The sequence below is a fragment of the Lissotriton helveticus genome, chromosome 3_1 (assembly GCF_964261635.1).
Source record: "Lissotriton helveticus chromosome 3_1, aLisHel1.1, whole genome shotgun sequence".
Classification (NCBI taxonomy): Eukaryota; Metazoa; Chordata; class Amphibia; order Caudata; family Salamandridae; genus Lissotriton; species Lissotriton helveticus.
This window is the reverse complement of record NC_136061.1, coordinates 1,938,761,145-1,938,778,877: the sequence shown is the minus strand read 5'-3', so window position 1 is coordinate 1,938,778,877 and position 17,733 is coordinate 1,938,761,145. Positions and strand designations below refer to the sequence as shown.

Below are 17,733 nucleotides of genomic sequence, written 5' to 3'. Positions count from 1 at the left end.
ATGATTGATTGATTGACAGTTAATCATATGCCTGGCCAGCCATGCTCTCAGCTCAGCTGCAAATCTAAAATCTTGTATTTTCAGTTAACATTGAATGTCCTATAATTTTCTTCAGCTTAATGAAAACAATACTGAAATCTTGCTAATTGGCAATAACACTAGAAGGTGGCATGATGCCCTCTTGCCTACTCCACTTGTTTCAGCTCCTTCCCACATGGTCACAGTTAAGTTATTGGCTGTCTAGTTGAATTTGCATTTAACCATGCAAGAGTAGTTTCTTTTTATTTTATTTTATTTTTTTACATTTTTATCTATCATTTTTCAACAAAAATCAAATTGTTATGGTGCATCGATATGCAGGTACATTTCACGCAGGAATGGTAACACAATATAACAGATACATGATACGTTTCCATTATTGTCGTTGATCATTGATATCATACGTTTCATGTCTCCTTACTCTGCTGTCCTTGTGCAAGAGCAGTTTCTTCAGCTTGCTTTTTCCATCTTAAAGTGATAAGATAAATGTCCTCTTGTATTACACTGTAAGTTCCGCAATCCGAGGAGAAGTCTGACTCTCAGTTCCTGTTTGCTACACCTTTAGTCAGGAGAGGCAAGGTGGACAGGCATACCCTTTCTTTTTTTGTGCCCTATTTTGGATTCAGTTGCAGCCTGTGAAGGTATGTGCTGGGGTGGAGCAGGGCAGGGGTTAGGGGGTGGAAGTGACAAACGATGGAATAGGGGAAATAAAAAAAATAAAACCACTCACCTTGCGCTCACCGCATCACAGAGTCGCGATGCAGCAAGAGCAATGTAAGTGTTTTTTAAAAATTATTCCTAGTCTATCGTTTGTCACTTACACTGCCACGCCACTGCCCTGCCGCGCCTCATCTATATTTTTAGGCAGTTGTGCTTACTAAATCTTTTACATTATTTCACCGACCAATATTGTGAGAGATTTGCTAAATCATCATATATTGTGGAAATAAAATTTTTCATAATATAATTGTAATTAATATTTATAAATTGTAGAAAAGCTCTAACAATTACCGAAATACAAGAACAAGGATATAGGGATATATGTGTTTCACATATTTTTGTCCATAAGAAACTATTTACGCATTTTGTGAAACAAACAAAAATTACAGATAGCCTATAAATGCAACTGGCCTGTTTAAGACCTACTTTAATTTTTAAATTTTTTACAGTCATTAAACATGTAAATTTATTGTAAAAGTAATATGCTCATGCTACTTTATAACACCCAGTCTGCTACAGGCTTCCAAAATGTATTGTTGTGGCCCTTAACAAATGCATCTTCTCTTTGGAGCAAAGATCCCTGAATACTGGGATGTTCCCTGTTAATTGGTTTCTTTTCATTCAAAAATCAATGGTACAGAGGTAGTTTTATTCACTTTATACATTTACATTTGAAACCTCCTTCGCTGAGCTTTTTCAAGAAAATGTCTTCTTGGCTGTTTTTAATCAGCTGCCATTTGCTCATCAATACCCATCATGTCCCAAGAAAGATCACCATGATTTCTGCAGAACCTCAGAATCACAATGTGGGCAAGTGTCAGCATGGTCAATGAATGCAACAAAGGAGGCTGACCGACCAGAATGGACTATGTTACAGGATAAGCTGTGTTTTTGAATAATATCTCTAGATCTCTCACAGAGAAAACAGTGCCTGGAATCAGGCCCCACAAGCGTTGGCAATGACAATAGGTCTGGCTTTAAAAAATGTATAGTAATGAGTAGCATTTCAAGTAGGTAGCATGGGAATGGATATGTATTTGTGTGGAAGCAGAGAACTGTAGAATAATACTGGTGTAATTTAAAGGGTCCTGTGGCAGTTGCTCTTTCAACACAGACCTAAAAGTCTATGGAGGTTAATGACAGCCCTTCTCTCATCTGCGCTGGTGCCAGAGGAATACACCATAAATTATCTAGTTATGAAAAACACTTGAATAGCACTACAAAGTCGTGTGTGCCCCTAAAACTTTAACATCAGGCAGCTGGATAAATAAACAAAATGATCTCAGCTGTGTGGAGGGCAAGCACTTTATGTGGAAGCTTTCAACTTCTACCCAACAAAACATGTACTTCTGGCTATCAACATGTGGAGAGAGCCAAGGCCCCTCTCCTGGAGGATCCCACACAATTGTTTTTTGACAGTTGCACCGTCAAGCCAGACCAAATAAAGGCCCAAAGATGCTTTGCTAGGTCTCATTCTGACACCCTTTTTTGCTTAGTTTCTGCTGCAACCATTCCCTGTCAGCGTTTCAGGACTCACAAGCTCATCATGGAGCAGCCTTTGTTCTTACAGTCTTTCTTGACATTTAGGGCTTTGATGCTGACATCGATTAAAAAAACATAATGCCATGGATGACCTCATGGTCCTAGATGTTGTCAGCTAAGCACTTTCATTGAAAAGATAGACAACTTCTGCTGACTTACGGCAACAATGAGTCAGAGATAAAAGCGAAATGTGCAGCCTGTGTGTGACTGCTGTGATGGGATGGCTGAAAGCAAATTCCTTTTGATGCAATTATGATAAAACTGAGGTCCTGTTGTTTAGTATCAACCCCCTGCCCGTTTGGTCTGGGGCTTGGCCGTCCAATTGCATGGCACCTCCTCCGCCAGTTGAAGTGCCAAGTAACCTAGGAGCTCTTGATGATACAAACCTATTCCTCAAACCTTAGATCTCAGCTGTGGTCAAAACCGCATGCTGGATCCTTAACATGTTAGAGAATTCCTCAAACTCCTGCCATGGGAAGCCCAGAAACTGTGGTACAAGCTTTGATCCTATCTAAACTCAACTATGCCAACATCTTATACATAGGAATCCTAGACTACCTCATTCAGAAACTACAAAAGGTACAAAACATGGCCGTCCATCTCTTGTTTACCCTTCCTACTGAAGCCAGTTATACTGGCTTCCAGTGAAGAAGAGAGACATTTTTAAATCACCAACGGTGGTGCACACAGTCTTCTACAGGATAAGGTCTAAATACCTACGGGACAAACTGACACCCTACTGTCCTAAAAGATCCTTGAGGTCACAATCATATCATCTGTTGTGCATTTTATCTACTAGATGAAAGAAATGGGGTAGCTCAGCCAGCTAGGTACTGGCAGCCAAACACTGGAACGAACTACCGCTGCCCCTAAGATATATCCACGATAATGAGATCTTCTGCAAACAATTGAAAACCCACCTGTTTAAAGACTAACTTGACTCTCCCGTCCATTTCCGTTTTATGCCTAGCGCCGTGACACTTTAGTAGCAGCCGTGCATGCTACAAATGCCATCATTCACTCATTCATTCATTCTTAATATTCTTACATCCATTGTCACTATGCAAACAACTTCAGTTATTGACAAAGACTGGGCCCAATGTAGGTCTCCTGAGTGCTTTTCAGGACTGCCAGAGTAAAGGGTAGCCCCTCTCAGTAGCCATGGTGCCACCCTGCTCAGAAGAAATTTAAGTAAAAGGTGACAAGTGTCCCCTTTAGAGGGTCACAGTGATCTGTGTAGATACTGATTGATGGTGTAGGCTGTGTTGGAGGTAATTAGCAAGGTACCAAACACCCCAGGCTTCAGGAGGTAGAAACGAGATAAGTAAGGTAATAGGTCAGGTGTCTGATGATTCACAAGAAATATTATCAAAATACTGCTGAAAGGACAATAACAGAAATAGATATAGTCATAGAAATCAGGAAAACAAATGCTTTGCAATGCATCCACCCATTGTAAATTATCACACAGCATGCAGTCAAACTTAGTCTTCTTTTTGAGATCACAAACATCATAAGTTCCTGGTGTAAGGTGAACGATAACAGTTCTCAGGGCAGGGAATACACTATTGTATATACAACACCCCTGAGCAACTATAAATAATTACATAGTTTATGATTACTGTATGAATGGGCCAACAGACTGATGGTTAAAAAGATCAATCTACTTTATTATTGACTCGACATCTCTTAAAAAGATGATACACAAAATATAGAAATGCTATCACATATATAAAAAAATTCAGATCTACATACAGTCACGAATTTAAACAACAATACAATACGCAATGCTTGTGATAGCTTGGTATTTCTTATTTTCCTCAATAAGGACAACAACAGTCTAGACTCATAAATAAATAATGCATCTCAGTAGTTACTTTAGTATCACAAATACATGGTCGCAGAGGTTGTGGCTTAAATTGTTGATAGGTCTTTATGAGATCTATGCGCGTTTCGACAAGAGAGGCGCCTTCATCAGGAAAGCCCTATGCAGTATTGTAGAATACCTGAAAATATATAACACCTGGTAAGGCCAATAAACAAAACAATGAATCCATAATACAACTCAAATTGCAGTATGATAAGGTTGGTTTACCCATAGATAGGACCCTTCACCACAAAGATTTAAAAAAATGGAAAATTAAAGAGTAAGTAAAAAAAACTCGAATAGCATTCTATGCTCCAGCGGAAGACATTACAGTTGGAAGATCTTAGAGATGAAAACATATCATGCAAATTGTGATAGTAAATACCGGAAGCCAGGTTATTCAGAAGAGAAAGTAACCATCAGGTCAAGTGCATGAAAATCTATTCAAATAGTGTAGAGGTGCATACATGAAAACCGATTGGTTACAACTTGGGGAGTGATGCAACTTTGGTAACCTCTCTTACCAAACAAAGGGCCAGATGTAGGTAAGCTTTTACCGGTTGGTAACGGCCGAATTCGGCCGTTACCGACCGGTAAAAGCCTTTTGAGATGTAGGAGGCATTTTAGCGATTCGGTAATTACCGAATCATCATTTACCGATTCGATATTTACCGAATCGGTAAATGATATGTAGGAAGCACTGTAAACAGTGCTTCAGGGCTTTAAGGATTCGTTATTTACCACCAACTAATAGTTGGTGGTAAATAACGAATTCCTATGTAAATGCATAAATGTTCATTTACATCTGTGCCATGTGACAGACATACATGCCCTTAGGGCATGTATGTAAGCCACATGTGCACACCTGCACTAATCAAGGGTGCAGCAGGGTGTCAAAGTGACACCCTGCCACCCTTGACTATTTTACAATTTTACCGAATCGGTATTTACCGATTCGGTAATTGACATTCATTCCTATGGGCCTCAAGGCCCATAGGAATGATTGGCAAATACCGAATCGGTAATTACCGATTCGGTAAATACCAAATCTTACAGATTCGGTATTTTTTACCGAATTTTTTCCTACATACCATTTACCGATTCTGAAATACCGAATCGGTAAAATTTGGTATTTAAGAATCGGTAAATGGAACTTCCCTACATCTGGCCCGAAAAGAGGGATATTTCTCAAATGGCTCTAGAAACAGTGAAATGCACAGGTGCAGCAACTCAAACTGACCACTATAAGGAGATTAAAAAACGATATACCGAGAATTTTATGTGATGTCTAGTTACCTTAAATGCAAATTAGAGGACTGAAACAGTCCAAAAGCGAACTTCAATAGTTGAGGAGAGGCATAAATATCTACCTTTATTCACAAGAAGCGGATGACGGGTAGCTTGATGTAAGGGAATACCATAGGACCAGTCACAAATTGTCCAAAGTAGCAATTTGGCTATGTGATAGAGGAGGAATGGACCAGCTCTTGTCCTCTAGAATTCTAAGTACAAAATACACAAATATGCCCTGTGTATCTTTCTCTTGTAATTCAGACAAAGGATCTTAAAAAAAGGCTTTTGGGACACCCTCTATTTGAAATATTCCAATATGTTACTGTTCAGGATAACACTGCCATTGACAGACCATTTGGAAAAGAAAACTCAAATAAGTGAAAGAAAGCCTTCTATCAATTCCACTCAGTATATTTAATTAAAATGACTATTTTTTTATAAAGTTTGCCATTAACCAGCATCATTTATTAAAAAGGTGGAATTTGAATAATGTAAGGCAGTGTGGTGGACTAACATACATCTGCCAAACTAACCACCCAGTCACACATCCAAACCCAAACAAATCACTTCCCATGTCCCCACACATATATGTATAAACCCATCCACAGGCACAATTAGCAAAAAATATACTTTCAGTTATTAAAAAGACAGACGTTTTGGCGTTGCCAAAGTCTGTTTTAAAAATTGAGAGCAGAATACTTCAAATAGCACACAGGCTCTGGGAAGGAGGACTAGAACTGCCCTAAGAGACCAGAACACAGCATTGTTATTTGTAGTTGATATTTATAATGACATATGTTTGTGTTTGTCTGTCTCATAGTCAACCTAACACAGAAACCAGGTAACTACTTGCTGTGGGAATACCTGTTGACCACAAGGCCTGGCATTGGTTGGATTTACGGATTGGCCTCCATCACTGGTGTCGTGCTGCAGGTCCTCATTTGCCTCACACTCGTTTGTTCCAGCACTTTCGTTCGCAAGGGTGGACACTTTGAGGTACTTTTGACCAAACCCACTCTGCCAGAAATTGAATTCGTAAGTATGTTTAGCTGATCAAATTGACTGTTTCTTTCAGATCCAAGGGAACTGTAGTAAAATCCAAACTGAAATGCTTCATGTTTTTCTCTCTATATATTATTTTCGTGCCCTTTATGCAATACCTGCTCCTATTGCTCCAGCACTGCATCTGGATGGAAGGAATTAAAAGTCATTACCATCTCTTTGGTGATTACTCTCAAACCAAGTGATCATTCTTCTCCCCCTCACAAATCACTGCCTCTTTGCCATCTGATATTAGATGGTTTCGTTCACCCTCATGTTCAGCCCAGCTACACTGAAATTTGCAACTTCACCTCCTCCAGAGAGTCCAAAAACATTTCCTCCACCTGAGCAACTTCACATAAATATTCCTGCCCTTACAAACTTCACATACACTTCGAAAACAATATCAAACTCACTTTTATTATTACAACAAACAATGCTATGCACTTAAAACTCCTAGTCCTGCCTCATCTCAATTTAATCTCAGCAAAACAGTGATCTATGCACTGATCATCAGCACATTTTTTGCTGGAGTGTAATTTGAGGACTTCCCCTGTACTTCTCCCCTACTTTATCAAAGTAGTCTGCAACTTTACCACCTGCATGAGTGTCAAACTCCAATTATCTACGCCCACTTTATACTCTCATGTTATCCATAGGCGTGTGTCCTCCCACCTTGCTTAAGCCTCCTCCTTCTGATACTGATGCTTCACTAAAACTCTCCTTCTTCTTCTCCACCCCTGTCACCATGTACCGTGCCCCAATTTTAATCATGTGCATTCATTGAACGTCTTCCCTGGACTGCTCTTCCCACTGGCGTAAAGCCAACACCTCCATCAACATTTTCAAACCTGCAATCAAAAACTACCCCTCCCAAAAGGATTCTCTCACAACCACCACCTATGATGCTTTGAAGATCAATGTGCTAACATGCCAGTAAAGCAACCCCCGAACATTTGTGCTTTATTTGCTATAATCTTCGTTTTATTACCTATTGTGTTGTTTGTGCACGTATATTTCAGCAATCAGGAGTCAGTAGACACATGTATCTCCATATACAATGAAATAACCAGATTTTTCAGTTCATACAGGACTCGCATTTCCCCCTTGTTACCTAATCCACCTTAACCTAAAACTAACCCTCCAAGTGTATTTCTAATGCGTCCCAACTTATCCTATTATTCTCTCTCTCATCCCTATTCATATCTGACTCCTGTATTCTCTTCAGTACTCCACACCATTTAAAATTTTCTGGGGTAGTCTCAGAAGACCATTTTCCCAGCTATCATACATAAATCCATGTATCTGTTCCACGTCCCCGCTGGGTTTGGTGTACGTCCACTCCATCCACGTGCAATATCCTTTCTCACCATCATCAGGACCATATTGTATAATTTGCGAGTAAATGTTGGCGCTCTAGTGTTGCTGATAGTATTGGTATATCAAACGGCATTCCATTTGAGCTGTTCTCTGAACCAGTTTCAGAAGGCTTGGATTTTGGGGGGACTCCAAGTGTGGGCAAAATCGTCCCATTTGATAACATCCCCGAAGGCAACTATTATCTTCAACTGTACCAAACCTTGCCAGCTATGCTCATGTGCAGTAAGTTCAATGCAGAATTTTAGTAGTACTAATCTGAATCCTGCCTTTTTAGCTACATCTCGTGGGTACCTACACACATACTTCCTCGCAGTCGCTACCAATTCGTGGCCCAACATCCTTTTTCAATTTAGTTTCAAGTGCCATGTGTGTCACCAATAACTTATTTGTAAGTATTCTGTGTACTAAAGGATATGGCATGCTTATGCAGCGGGGAAGAGAGTACTCTCTGCTCAAGCGGGGATTCCTCTTTTGTCTCCTGCAGGTGTAATGAGTAGTTCAATAGCACATATTTCAACTGGGCATACCTATAGTATAGAGAGTTTGGAAATGTGCATTCCCCCTGAAATCCTTCGAATGATTGATTCTTATGGTCCCCAGATATCAACTAACTTTAAAAAAAACTATTATGCCCCATCTGCGTAATCCTTCCAGCAGGTACCGAAAATTGGCCAGTTTTGCTGAACCCATTGGTAACTTCTCTAGAACGAGCATTCACTACCCTCTCGCAGCCCAATTGTCGATTTCTTTCTTGCTAGTTCTTTATTACAGTGTTTGTGGTATCTGGCAATATTTTGTGGGCCTTTCCACCCTATGGTAAACTCAGAAACCCACCAGGTCCCATTGCTCCTTTGTCTGCCATCACAGATGGCTCCGGCTTCCATTAAATATCCAGTCGTTTATCAAGTCTAACTGAGATGCCCAAATAATACCTTTTGAGATCAGGTAGGGTGATTTCTCCATCATTGATTCCCCTGCACAGGGTAGACAATACAATTCTGGTTGCTCCTCCACCCCACAATATAGTGCGTGTCACACTCCCTGTTTCATTTAAGGTACATTTCAGGGACCAGGTACGGGGTGTTCTGGAGCACAGATCAAAATTTTGGGGATGCCAGTCATTTTGTAGGATGCTGCCCTACCCGGCAAGTAGAGCAGGAGCTTCCTCCAGCGCGTAACATTGCATTTATATTCTTCAAGGAGTTTCATCAGGTTTTAGTCCATAAAACTCTCCTTGGATACATACATTCCCAGGTCTCGAAAGCCTTCCATTGAGATCTGGAATGTACAGTCCATTCTTCTTGGGGAAGGGAGGGCTTCTGTAAGGGGAAATAGCATGGATTTGGACGAGTTAACGCAGAGGACTGAGTACTTCCCATGTACTGTATTCTTTAGTCCAAACCACCCCACCTCTTATGCTTTCTGGTATTGTAGTGAGGCTGCTGCAGTGTTTTTTTCCCACTTTTCTTTTATTACAATTTTTACTTTATACTGTCATATACGACTTAAACATGCCAACATTACAACTTTGCAGATATTCTACACATTGGCAGCACATCATATCTGCGGTGTCCCCATCCTGCAGTCCAGAGAAGTGGGGGAGGGATCATTTCAGATCCCTTTGCACCAACATTCGGATGACATACAAAGAATATAGCCCAGGTACGCCTAGCACGTGTCCACTCTCTGCAGCTGCTGCACGCCATTAGGCGTAGTCTGCTACATTGTAAGATGGACCATGTTCTGGAGCCTATATATAGCATTTCTAAAAACTGCACAAGCCAATTAAATAATTGAAGCACCCTCTTTCACTTTATAATATTGGTAATATCGTAATAGTTGCTTTTCCGAATGTGCATAACAGAATAACAGAAGTGCAGGAAGTCTAGGAAGAGATGTGGGCCTATTCCACCACCAGCATACGCTATAAGTTGTCTGATGCAAATATTGATTTTAGCATGTTCTCCACAAACAGCTTCGTTTTTCCCACGTTGACTGATTCTGGTACATCGAAAATGCGTAATTTTTTTCAGTGTGACTCTTCCTCAAAGTCCTCATTTATTTTTTGCTTGTGTTACCAGCAACATCTTTTCCATGTTGAGGCCGCAAGTTTATCCAGCTTATCTACCAGGGTTTTCATACGTTGGTTTAGGGAGTCAATCTGATCATTAATACACAGTAGACTATATTGCATGGATTGCAATCAGGGCTTGAAGTAAACTGGCTCCTGTCGGTTCTAAAAAGCAGGTGCTGAGACGTGCTCCTATCGGACTCTTCATTTTTGCTCTCACCCTCATGGGAACAAATAAATCTTAACCCTGCATAAGTGCCACCCTTTGCTGCGTTTGAGGTAACTTCAAAGGGGCTCCTTATACTTCTTCCACAGTCTCATCATTTCAGAAGTGAAGCATTTTCAATGTTGTATACAACGAAGCCGTAGTTGTTGATTTTTTATCTTATACAACTAGCAACCATTGACAAAGCCAATAGTCCTGGCTTGTTGTAGGTATAATGTTACTTGTATAATATATTTGGATGAAATGACAGAGGCATCATATTACCAGTCCGGCGGCACACTATGCAAAGCACAGATTTTGTGTTTTCGTGTTTTAAGCCACACCCTTAATTTCATCAGCCATGCCCTTTTGAGACCCCCCCCCACCCCAGTTTTTTCATCCCACTTAAAGCCCTGCTTGCAGTAGTGACTTTAAATCAGAATCAGAGTTTTTATTCCTGGTGTGTGAGCTCTTGGCCTTGTCTGTTTCCTTGTCCTACAATTTGGTCGATTGCTTAAATTCGAACATGAGCCGGGGCTGCTTGTTCTCTGTTTTGCCCATTTTATCCTGCGGCAGTGTAGAAATTGCACGTGCTGTATGGTGTGGAGGGGAAATTTGCGCATGTTGTAGGGAGCAATTTAACGGAATAAGCTGAGATTCAGAGCTTTGTGCAGATGTGGAATCCCAAACATGTCTGGACCCACTGCTTAATTTCTTGCTTTTACAAAGTGCCTTAAATCGCACTAATGTGGAAAGCTCACACAACCGAACAATGTTGCTGTGCCACATGTAGTACTTAACTGGACATTTGGAACTTGGCACATTTCACTACGACAATTGGAGCAGGTTGTGCAGTATCTGCTTTAGAGAGGGCCCGACCAACATCCAACACATAGGGGCTCCATGAGACCCCACAGTCACCAAAGTGAAAATGGCACATAGTGTGGGAGTCACTGGAACTGATATCCCCCTCCTATACACTAAAATGACAGCCTGTTAAGTCAGCTTCAATCATAGAGGGTTCCCAGTTTGTTTAGTTGCAGCTACTTCTGGAAGATCCATGCTGGGCTCTTTTTCACCTCTAGTTCAGGGTAGGTTTGTTCCTTGTTTTTCAGTACCTGCAATAATTAACCATCTTCAATCAAGAACTATATGATTGACAAATAGGTTTTCCTTCTATGTTTGGCTTTTTCCTCCTAAGTGGACCATCTTAAGGAGACATGTAACACCTTCACATGCATGTTAAGTGCAGAGGGGCACAGTGGCTACTGGTAGAAGCAGTCCCTTCCTCAGGCAAACGAGAAGTGAATTAGATTGACCTTCACAGCATCTAGTCCTTGGCAATCCATCACCAGCCTTCAGATTTGTTGATGTCAGAAAGGAGGAGATAGTGGGTGCTGCCCTTGCTACCACTTTAGCAATAAATAGATGGGATAAGAGTACAGAGATGGGATACATCTTTGCAGACCATCCATAGGTCATACCAAATTTTAAATGCATAGATGAGTGGCCAGCGTAGGATTCCGGTTGGAGGATGGGTATTGATGGTCTTCCGTTCTATCCTTCCCCTGGAGTGCATCCAGTGATTTTGCTCAGTGTTCATCTGGCTTGGCAGTTCGGGCTGGACTGTTCCCATGGGGCACAGGGTCAAGACTGATTTACATATGGCTGGGTTCAAACTGGAATGGCATGGTGAGCAAAAAAACGATGGATTTAGGCCCAGATCTCTGTATCAGTGTGAATGTATGACATTGTTCTGCATTCCGTCCATCAACTGTTGTTTTTGCATTTGTTACCCTGAGTGGGACAGGTATGCTCAGACGTGAGTTCTGTCCTCTCCATGCCACTGTAATTATGGTATCCTGGCTGATGAGGGCTGAAAGCCCGAAACCGGTCCTAGGATGATTGTTTCCCGTCCAGGGAGGACCTGGCTTGGCAGTTCGGGCTTGACTGTTCCCATGGGGCACAGGGTCAAGACTGATTTTGCATATGGCTGGGATCAAACTGGAATGGCATGGTGAGCAAAAAACGGATGGATGTATGCCCAGATCTCTGTACTGGGGTGAATGTATGACATTTTTCTGCATTCTGTCCATCAACTGTTGTTTTTGCATTTGTCACCCCAAGTGGGATGGGTATGCTCAGACGTGAGTCCTGTGCTCTCCATGTCACTCTCCATGTCACTTGGCTTTCGCAAATTGAAGTAAATGCCGCTCGAAGTCGTTTGGGCATTGAAACGCTTGCTGGGTCCCTGTGCTCCACGGATCATTTTCTGCACTCTTTGCTGGGGAATCTGCTGACCTGAAGAGCGGGTCCCTGTGTCGCCTTGGTTGAATTTCTGCTGACTGTGGGGAAGCGGGACTACGAGGACCAGGGTTCTCAGCGCTCCTGACATCGCGCTCACCTGGTGCCTCTTCCCGCTCCTCCCCCCCCCCGCCTACCTGGAGCTTGAAATACGACCGCGGCCCCCGCTCCGCGGGAGCCGCTCGAAGTCGTTTGGGCATTGAAACGCTTGCTGGGTCCCTGTGCTCCACGGATCATTTTCTGCACTCTTTGCTGGGGAATCTGCTGACCTGAAGAGCGGGTCCCTGTGTCGCCTTGGTTGAATTGCTGCTGACTGTGGGGAAGCGGGACTGCGAGGACCAGGGTTCTCAGCGCTCCTGACATTGCGCTCACCTGGTGCCTCTTCCCGCCCCTCCCCCCCGCCTACCTGGAGCTTGAAATACGACTCGCGGCCCCCGCTCCGCGGACGCCGCTCGAAGTCGTTTGGGCATTGAAACGCTTGCTGGGTCCCTGTGCTCCTCGGATCATTTTCTGCACTCTTTGCTGGGGAATCTGCTGACCTGAAGAGCGGGTCCCTGTGTCGCCTTGGTTGAATTGCTGCTGACTGTGGGGAAGCGGGACTGCGAGGACCAGGGTTCTCAGCGCTCCTGACATCGCGCTCACCTGGTGCCTCTTCCCGCCCCTCCCCCCCCTCTATTTTAGGAGCATTAATCCCGCAACTGCGGGACGCGCGCGGGTGGCGCCGGGCAAAGCCCGGTGCCAAGGGCGGGCCCGTTTGTGCCCGTTAGAGACCGTTATAGACTGGACAGGGCCACCCCGCTAACTTGTTGTTTTGCACATTCATACCCCATTATCCTCAAAATTGGGTTATATCAAATTTGGGGTTCTGTTGGTATACATATACCTTAAGTTCCCCTGTTTGTATGTAAGACTGTATTATAAAACGTTTATTATGTCTACACGAGGTAGTAGAAGCAAAACTGCCGCTAAGGAGGGACAAATAACAGGTCCTATAGATAATTTCATCACCAGAGCAAACACCTTTATAGATCAAAGTAATTCCTTGATAGAACGCAGAGTGTCCCAAGATCTAGCTAACGCAAAAAGGTCCTCTATGGGCCATTTGGCGGATGCACGAACGCCGGAGCAACGTAGTGACCCTGGACCGAGTGAAGCCTGTGGCCAAAGGCTTAGCCTTCCAACCACAGTGGATCTATCAGTTTCACAGCTCTCCGACTTACAACTATCATTGGACTTAGAAAAGACTCCAGATCTGGTGATTGAAACTACCCCAGAGGAATTAAGACAGTCAAGAGGGAGGAGGGAGGGTGCAATAAGTAAGAAATTTTTTTTAGTCCCGAACAATCAAAAGTCAAATAAAATACACAAGATTTCTAATAAGACAGGAGATACTCGAACCACCATACCACAGAGAAGAGATCAAGAATTTCCCAATGTGATTGTTCATCAGGCACTACCCGATACCCCGGCTCTTATTACCGGCAAAATTACGATTGGCCTCCCATTAAGTAAGGAGGCAGACGTTAATACTGATCCCAATGACCACCTACTAACTAAAATTGGAGACCTTTTCAAACAATTACTTAAACCATTAGAACTGAGATTGGGGCAAATAGAAAAAGCATTAGCTGGCCTGACAACTCCTGCAAAAACAAAAATGAACCAACTGGGACAAAAAACAGGGGGAGTGAAGCAGCCTTCTGCAATCTCTAATGTCCCAAACAAACAACCTATTCCACCAGTAGCTAAATCAGTTCAACCGCTAGTGACCAAAAAAAAGACATTAGACAACACCCTAAGTAATACTCCGACTAATATCACTAATACTAACTCGGCACATAATAACATAGATTCAAAAACACCAGCAACACAGTCGAATAAAGGATGGGATAGAGGACCCCACGACGGAAGATTCTCCGTCAATCTCCCACCGGAAGCCAGTCCTTTTACAGTTGTAATGACTGGCGTACCAGAACTGGGAGATCAAACTAATGAAGTAACCTGTTCGCTAAAGAACAAGGTCCAACATTGGTTAAATGTAAATCGCCCACCTCCTCCCTGCTGTTCACCCAAGATCCTAATGGTAAAAAGAGCTCCTTGGGTAGGACACGGAAAAAAAACGATACAAGGTGATTGTGTCATCATTACCTTCGATGATCCCAGATTAGTTGATCACATCTGCTCATGGGACTATCAGACCCCAACTGGGGCTATAGGAACAAAGCGCCTTTCCTTCTTCTACCCCTTGAGAAATCGAAATGGTTATCATTTCGATGGATCTTGGCATACAGTAGGCCCTCGACATCGGGGTAGAGAAAGGGACGACTGGGGAGGACCTTACCACAGGGATCCCTATAGAGAACCACCATCCTGGGAGGGTTGGAACGGTATTCCAACGTCTAATAGATATAGCGGCCTTGAGCTAGTTGACTGACCACCACAGGATAAAAAACATCTCAGCTCCATAAAAAGGGAATTAGAGGCTCATAGTGGACCACAAATAACTAAGACCCTAACTAGAGACCCCCAAACTCTAAGTGTCGTGTCTTGGAACATTGCCGGTCTCCGCCCCAGGATTGAGGACGGTACCGCCAAAAGTTTCCTAGACAGACACCAAATTGTATGTCTCCAGGAGACTTGGTCATCAATGGAATTGCACCTTCTGGGTTTTAGGACGTTCTTCTCTCCAGCTCTGGTTGGGAACATGGGCAGAGCAAAGGGAGGATTAACTATTTATATAGCGAACACTGTCCAAATAAAAATAACCACCCTTGAATTAGACACAAATTTACAGCTTCTTTCCCTTTCCCTATCAAAAAATGAGACTATTATACTCATTAACTTCTATAATAATTTGGAGGAAGGAGAATTTATGAGAGTAATATTAAACCTAAATGAAAAACTCTCATATCTTAGACAGACAAAAGGAGGGAAAGGTGCTGTCTTCTTCCTATGGGGAGGGGACTTTAATCTGCACCCCTGCCTTAACAAAAATTGCAGTGAAATGATTAGGGACCTGGACATTCCCCTTATTCATTTCTGCCATACTAAATCAGGCATAGCTATGAATGACCTTATATCTGACTTGGGACTTATAATAGCCAACAACTTAAACCCAAAAACAAGAAAGCCAGAGTCGACATATGTAGGGAGAGGCTACCAGTCCACTGTCGATTATGTTCTCATATCGGATGGGCTGTCAAACAAGATTAAACATGTTGAGACTCTTTCAAATACATTAAGTGACCATCTTGCCATAAGGATAGAACTCAACTTATTATACCAACAATCCTTGGAGACAACGATAGCCCAAGTCTTGAATCAGAACAATTTACAATTGGCACAGGTAAATGGGTATAGCCTAAAATGGGGGACAATAGACCCTGGACAAATCACCGAAGAAGTGATCAAAGTAGCATACCCTCACATTATAAAATGCCTTGATCTAACTGTGACAGAGGAGGAAGTTATAATAAACTTCTGTAAAATACTAACTGTCATCAAGGGCCTTTTGACAAAAACATCAAAGGTAGAAACCTTAAACAAAAGAGGTTGGTTTAATCACAGCTGTACCTCGGCACATACTAAGCTTAAACTGGCCCTGAATAACGCAAATAGAGATCCAAGGACAATCGCCGGACTCAGAAAGGAATATCTCTCTGCTCGAAAACAGAGAAAAGCCAAATTAAAGCAGACCCTGTGGGATGAACTACATAAAAGCGCCCTACAGAAAAACAGTGAGGCTTTTTGGCGAGTAGTAAAATCCCCCTTCTTAGCTGACGATAACCTCCCAAAAATAGAAGTAGCCATAGAAGAAGGAGTCTGGATTTCTCACTTCTCAAAAATCTTCAAGAAACAGACGCTTTCTGAGAGTGAAGAAATAACTCAACCAGTTGCTGATTACCCGATTCAAATAGAATGTGACATTTCTGAAGTCCTTACGGCCATAAATTTAAGTAAAAATGGAAAAGCTCCAGGCCCTGACGGAGTCCCGGTGGACATTTTTAAATATAATACAGACCTATGGGCACCTATATTGACCAGGGTGTGTACGGCAGCTGCAAAAAAAGGGCTCCTGGAATCCTGGACTAGGTCTGTCATGGTCCCGATCTTCAAAAAAGGAGACCGCCAGGACCCTGCCTGCTACCGTCCAACCTCACTGTTGGACTCAGTGGGTAAGGTAGCAGGCAGGGTCATACTTGAGCGCCTCCAACAATGGGCAGAGGATAGGGGGTACTGTCAGACCTACAATTTGGCTTTCGGGAGGGTTTTGGTACAGTGGAGCAGGCTTTAAATCTGTCAATAATTGTAGGGAAATACATCCATGCAAAAAAAGATAAACTCTACATGGTGTATGTCGACCTCTCCGCAGCCTTTGACTGCGTGTCCCATACCAAGCTATGGCTAGTCTTATCACAAATGGGTGTGGATCCCCCACTTTTAGACTTCTTAAGGGAACTATACTCCAAGGCCTCAGCAAGAGTACGTTATGGTGTCAGGGGCGAGTTGACAGTGTCTTTTGGAGTAGAGCTTGGAGTAAGGCAGGGTTGTGTCTTGGCCCCCTTCCTATTCTCCTTATACACAAACAGTCTGGAGATGTAACTTTTGAGGGGGGCCCAAGACCTCCCCCAAGTAAAGTCACGCCCTATTCCTGCTCTGCTCTACGCGGACGACGCTGTCATCTTGGCCCGTACCCCACGTGAGCTGCAAAAAGCGTTAACTAGGTATGCGGATTTCATGGGCAGCCTTGACCTCCACATCAACATCAAGAAGACCTTTGTAATGGTGGCAGGTAAAGGAAAAAAAGGGTTCAGAAACATATCCCTTAACAATCAAAATCTCGAACTGACGGCCCAGTACCCCTACTTAGGGATCACAATAGACGACAAACTAAATTGGAAAGCGGCAGTTGAGGCCAGAAAACATTCCCTTAAGCGGGCAATAGCTGCATTGATGGCATTTTCACAAAAATTAGGCAAACGATCGCCTGTGGAAATGCTGAACATATATAATGCAAAATGCCGAGCAGTAGCTTTGTATGGGGCTGGGGTCTGGGGGCATGTCGAAGTCAGCGCTTTACATGTGGCAGAAAACTCTTTTCTAAGATTTCTTTTGGTTGCACCAAGGCGTATTTCCATATACGCATCTCACATTGAATTAGGCATACCCCACATTGAGGACCTAGCTAAAATTCAACCTCTCCTACTATGGAGGCGCATCTGGACCTCAGAAAAAAACTTGTTAACTAGAGGAATTATGGCGGACTCTATG

The 17,733-nt window shown here is 42.8% G+C and overlaps 1 protein-coding gene across 1 annotated transcript in view; it reads left to right on the top strand.

The window, feature by feature from the left end:
* NOX5 (NADPH oxidase 5) overlaps positions 1-17,733 on the top strand; it is a 261,295-nt gene that overhangs the window by 79,286 nt on the left and 164,276 nt on the right. The window contains exon 6 of the mRNA XM_078684069.1: positions 6,282-6,457. Coding sequence (XP_078540195.1) covers positions 6,282-6,457 — 176 coding nt within the window. The remainder of the gene's footprint in view (positions 1-6,281; positions 6,458-17,733) is intronic.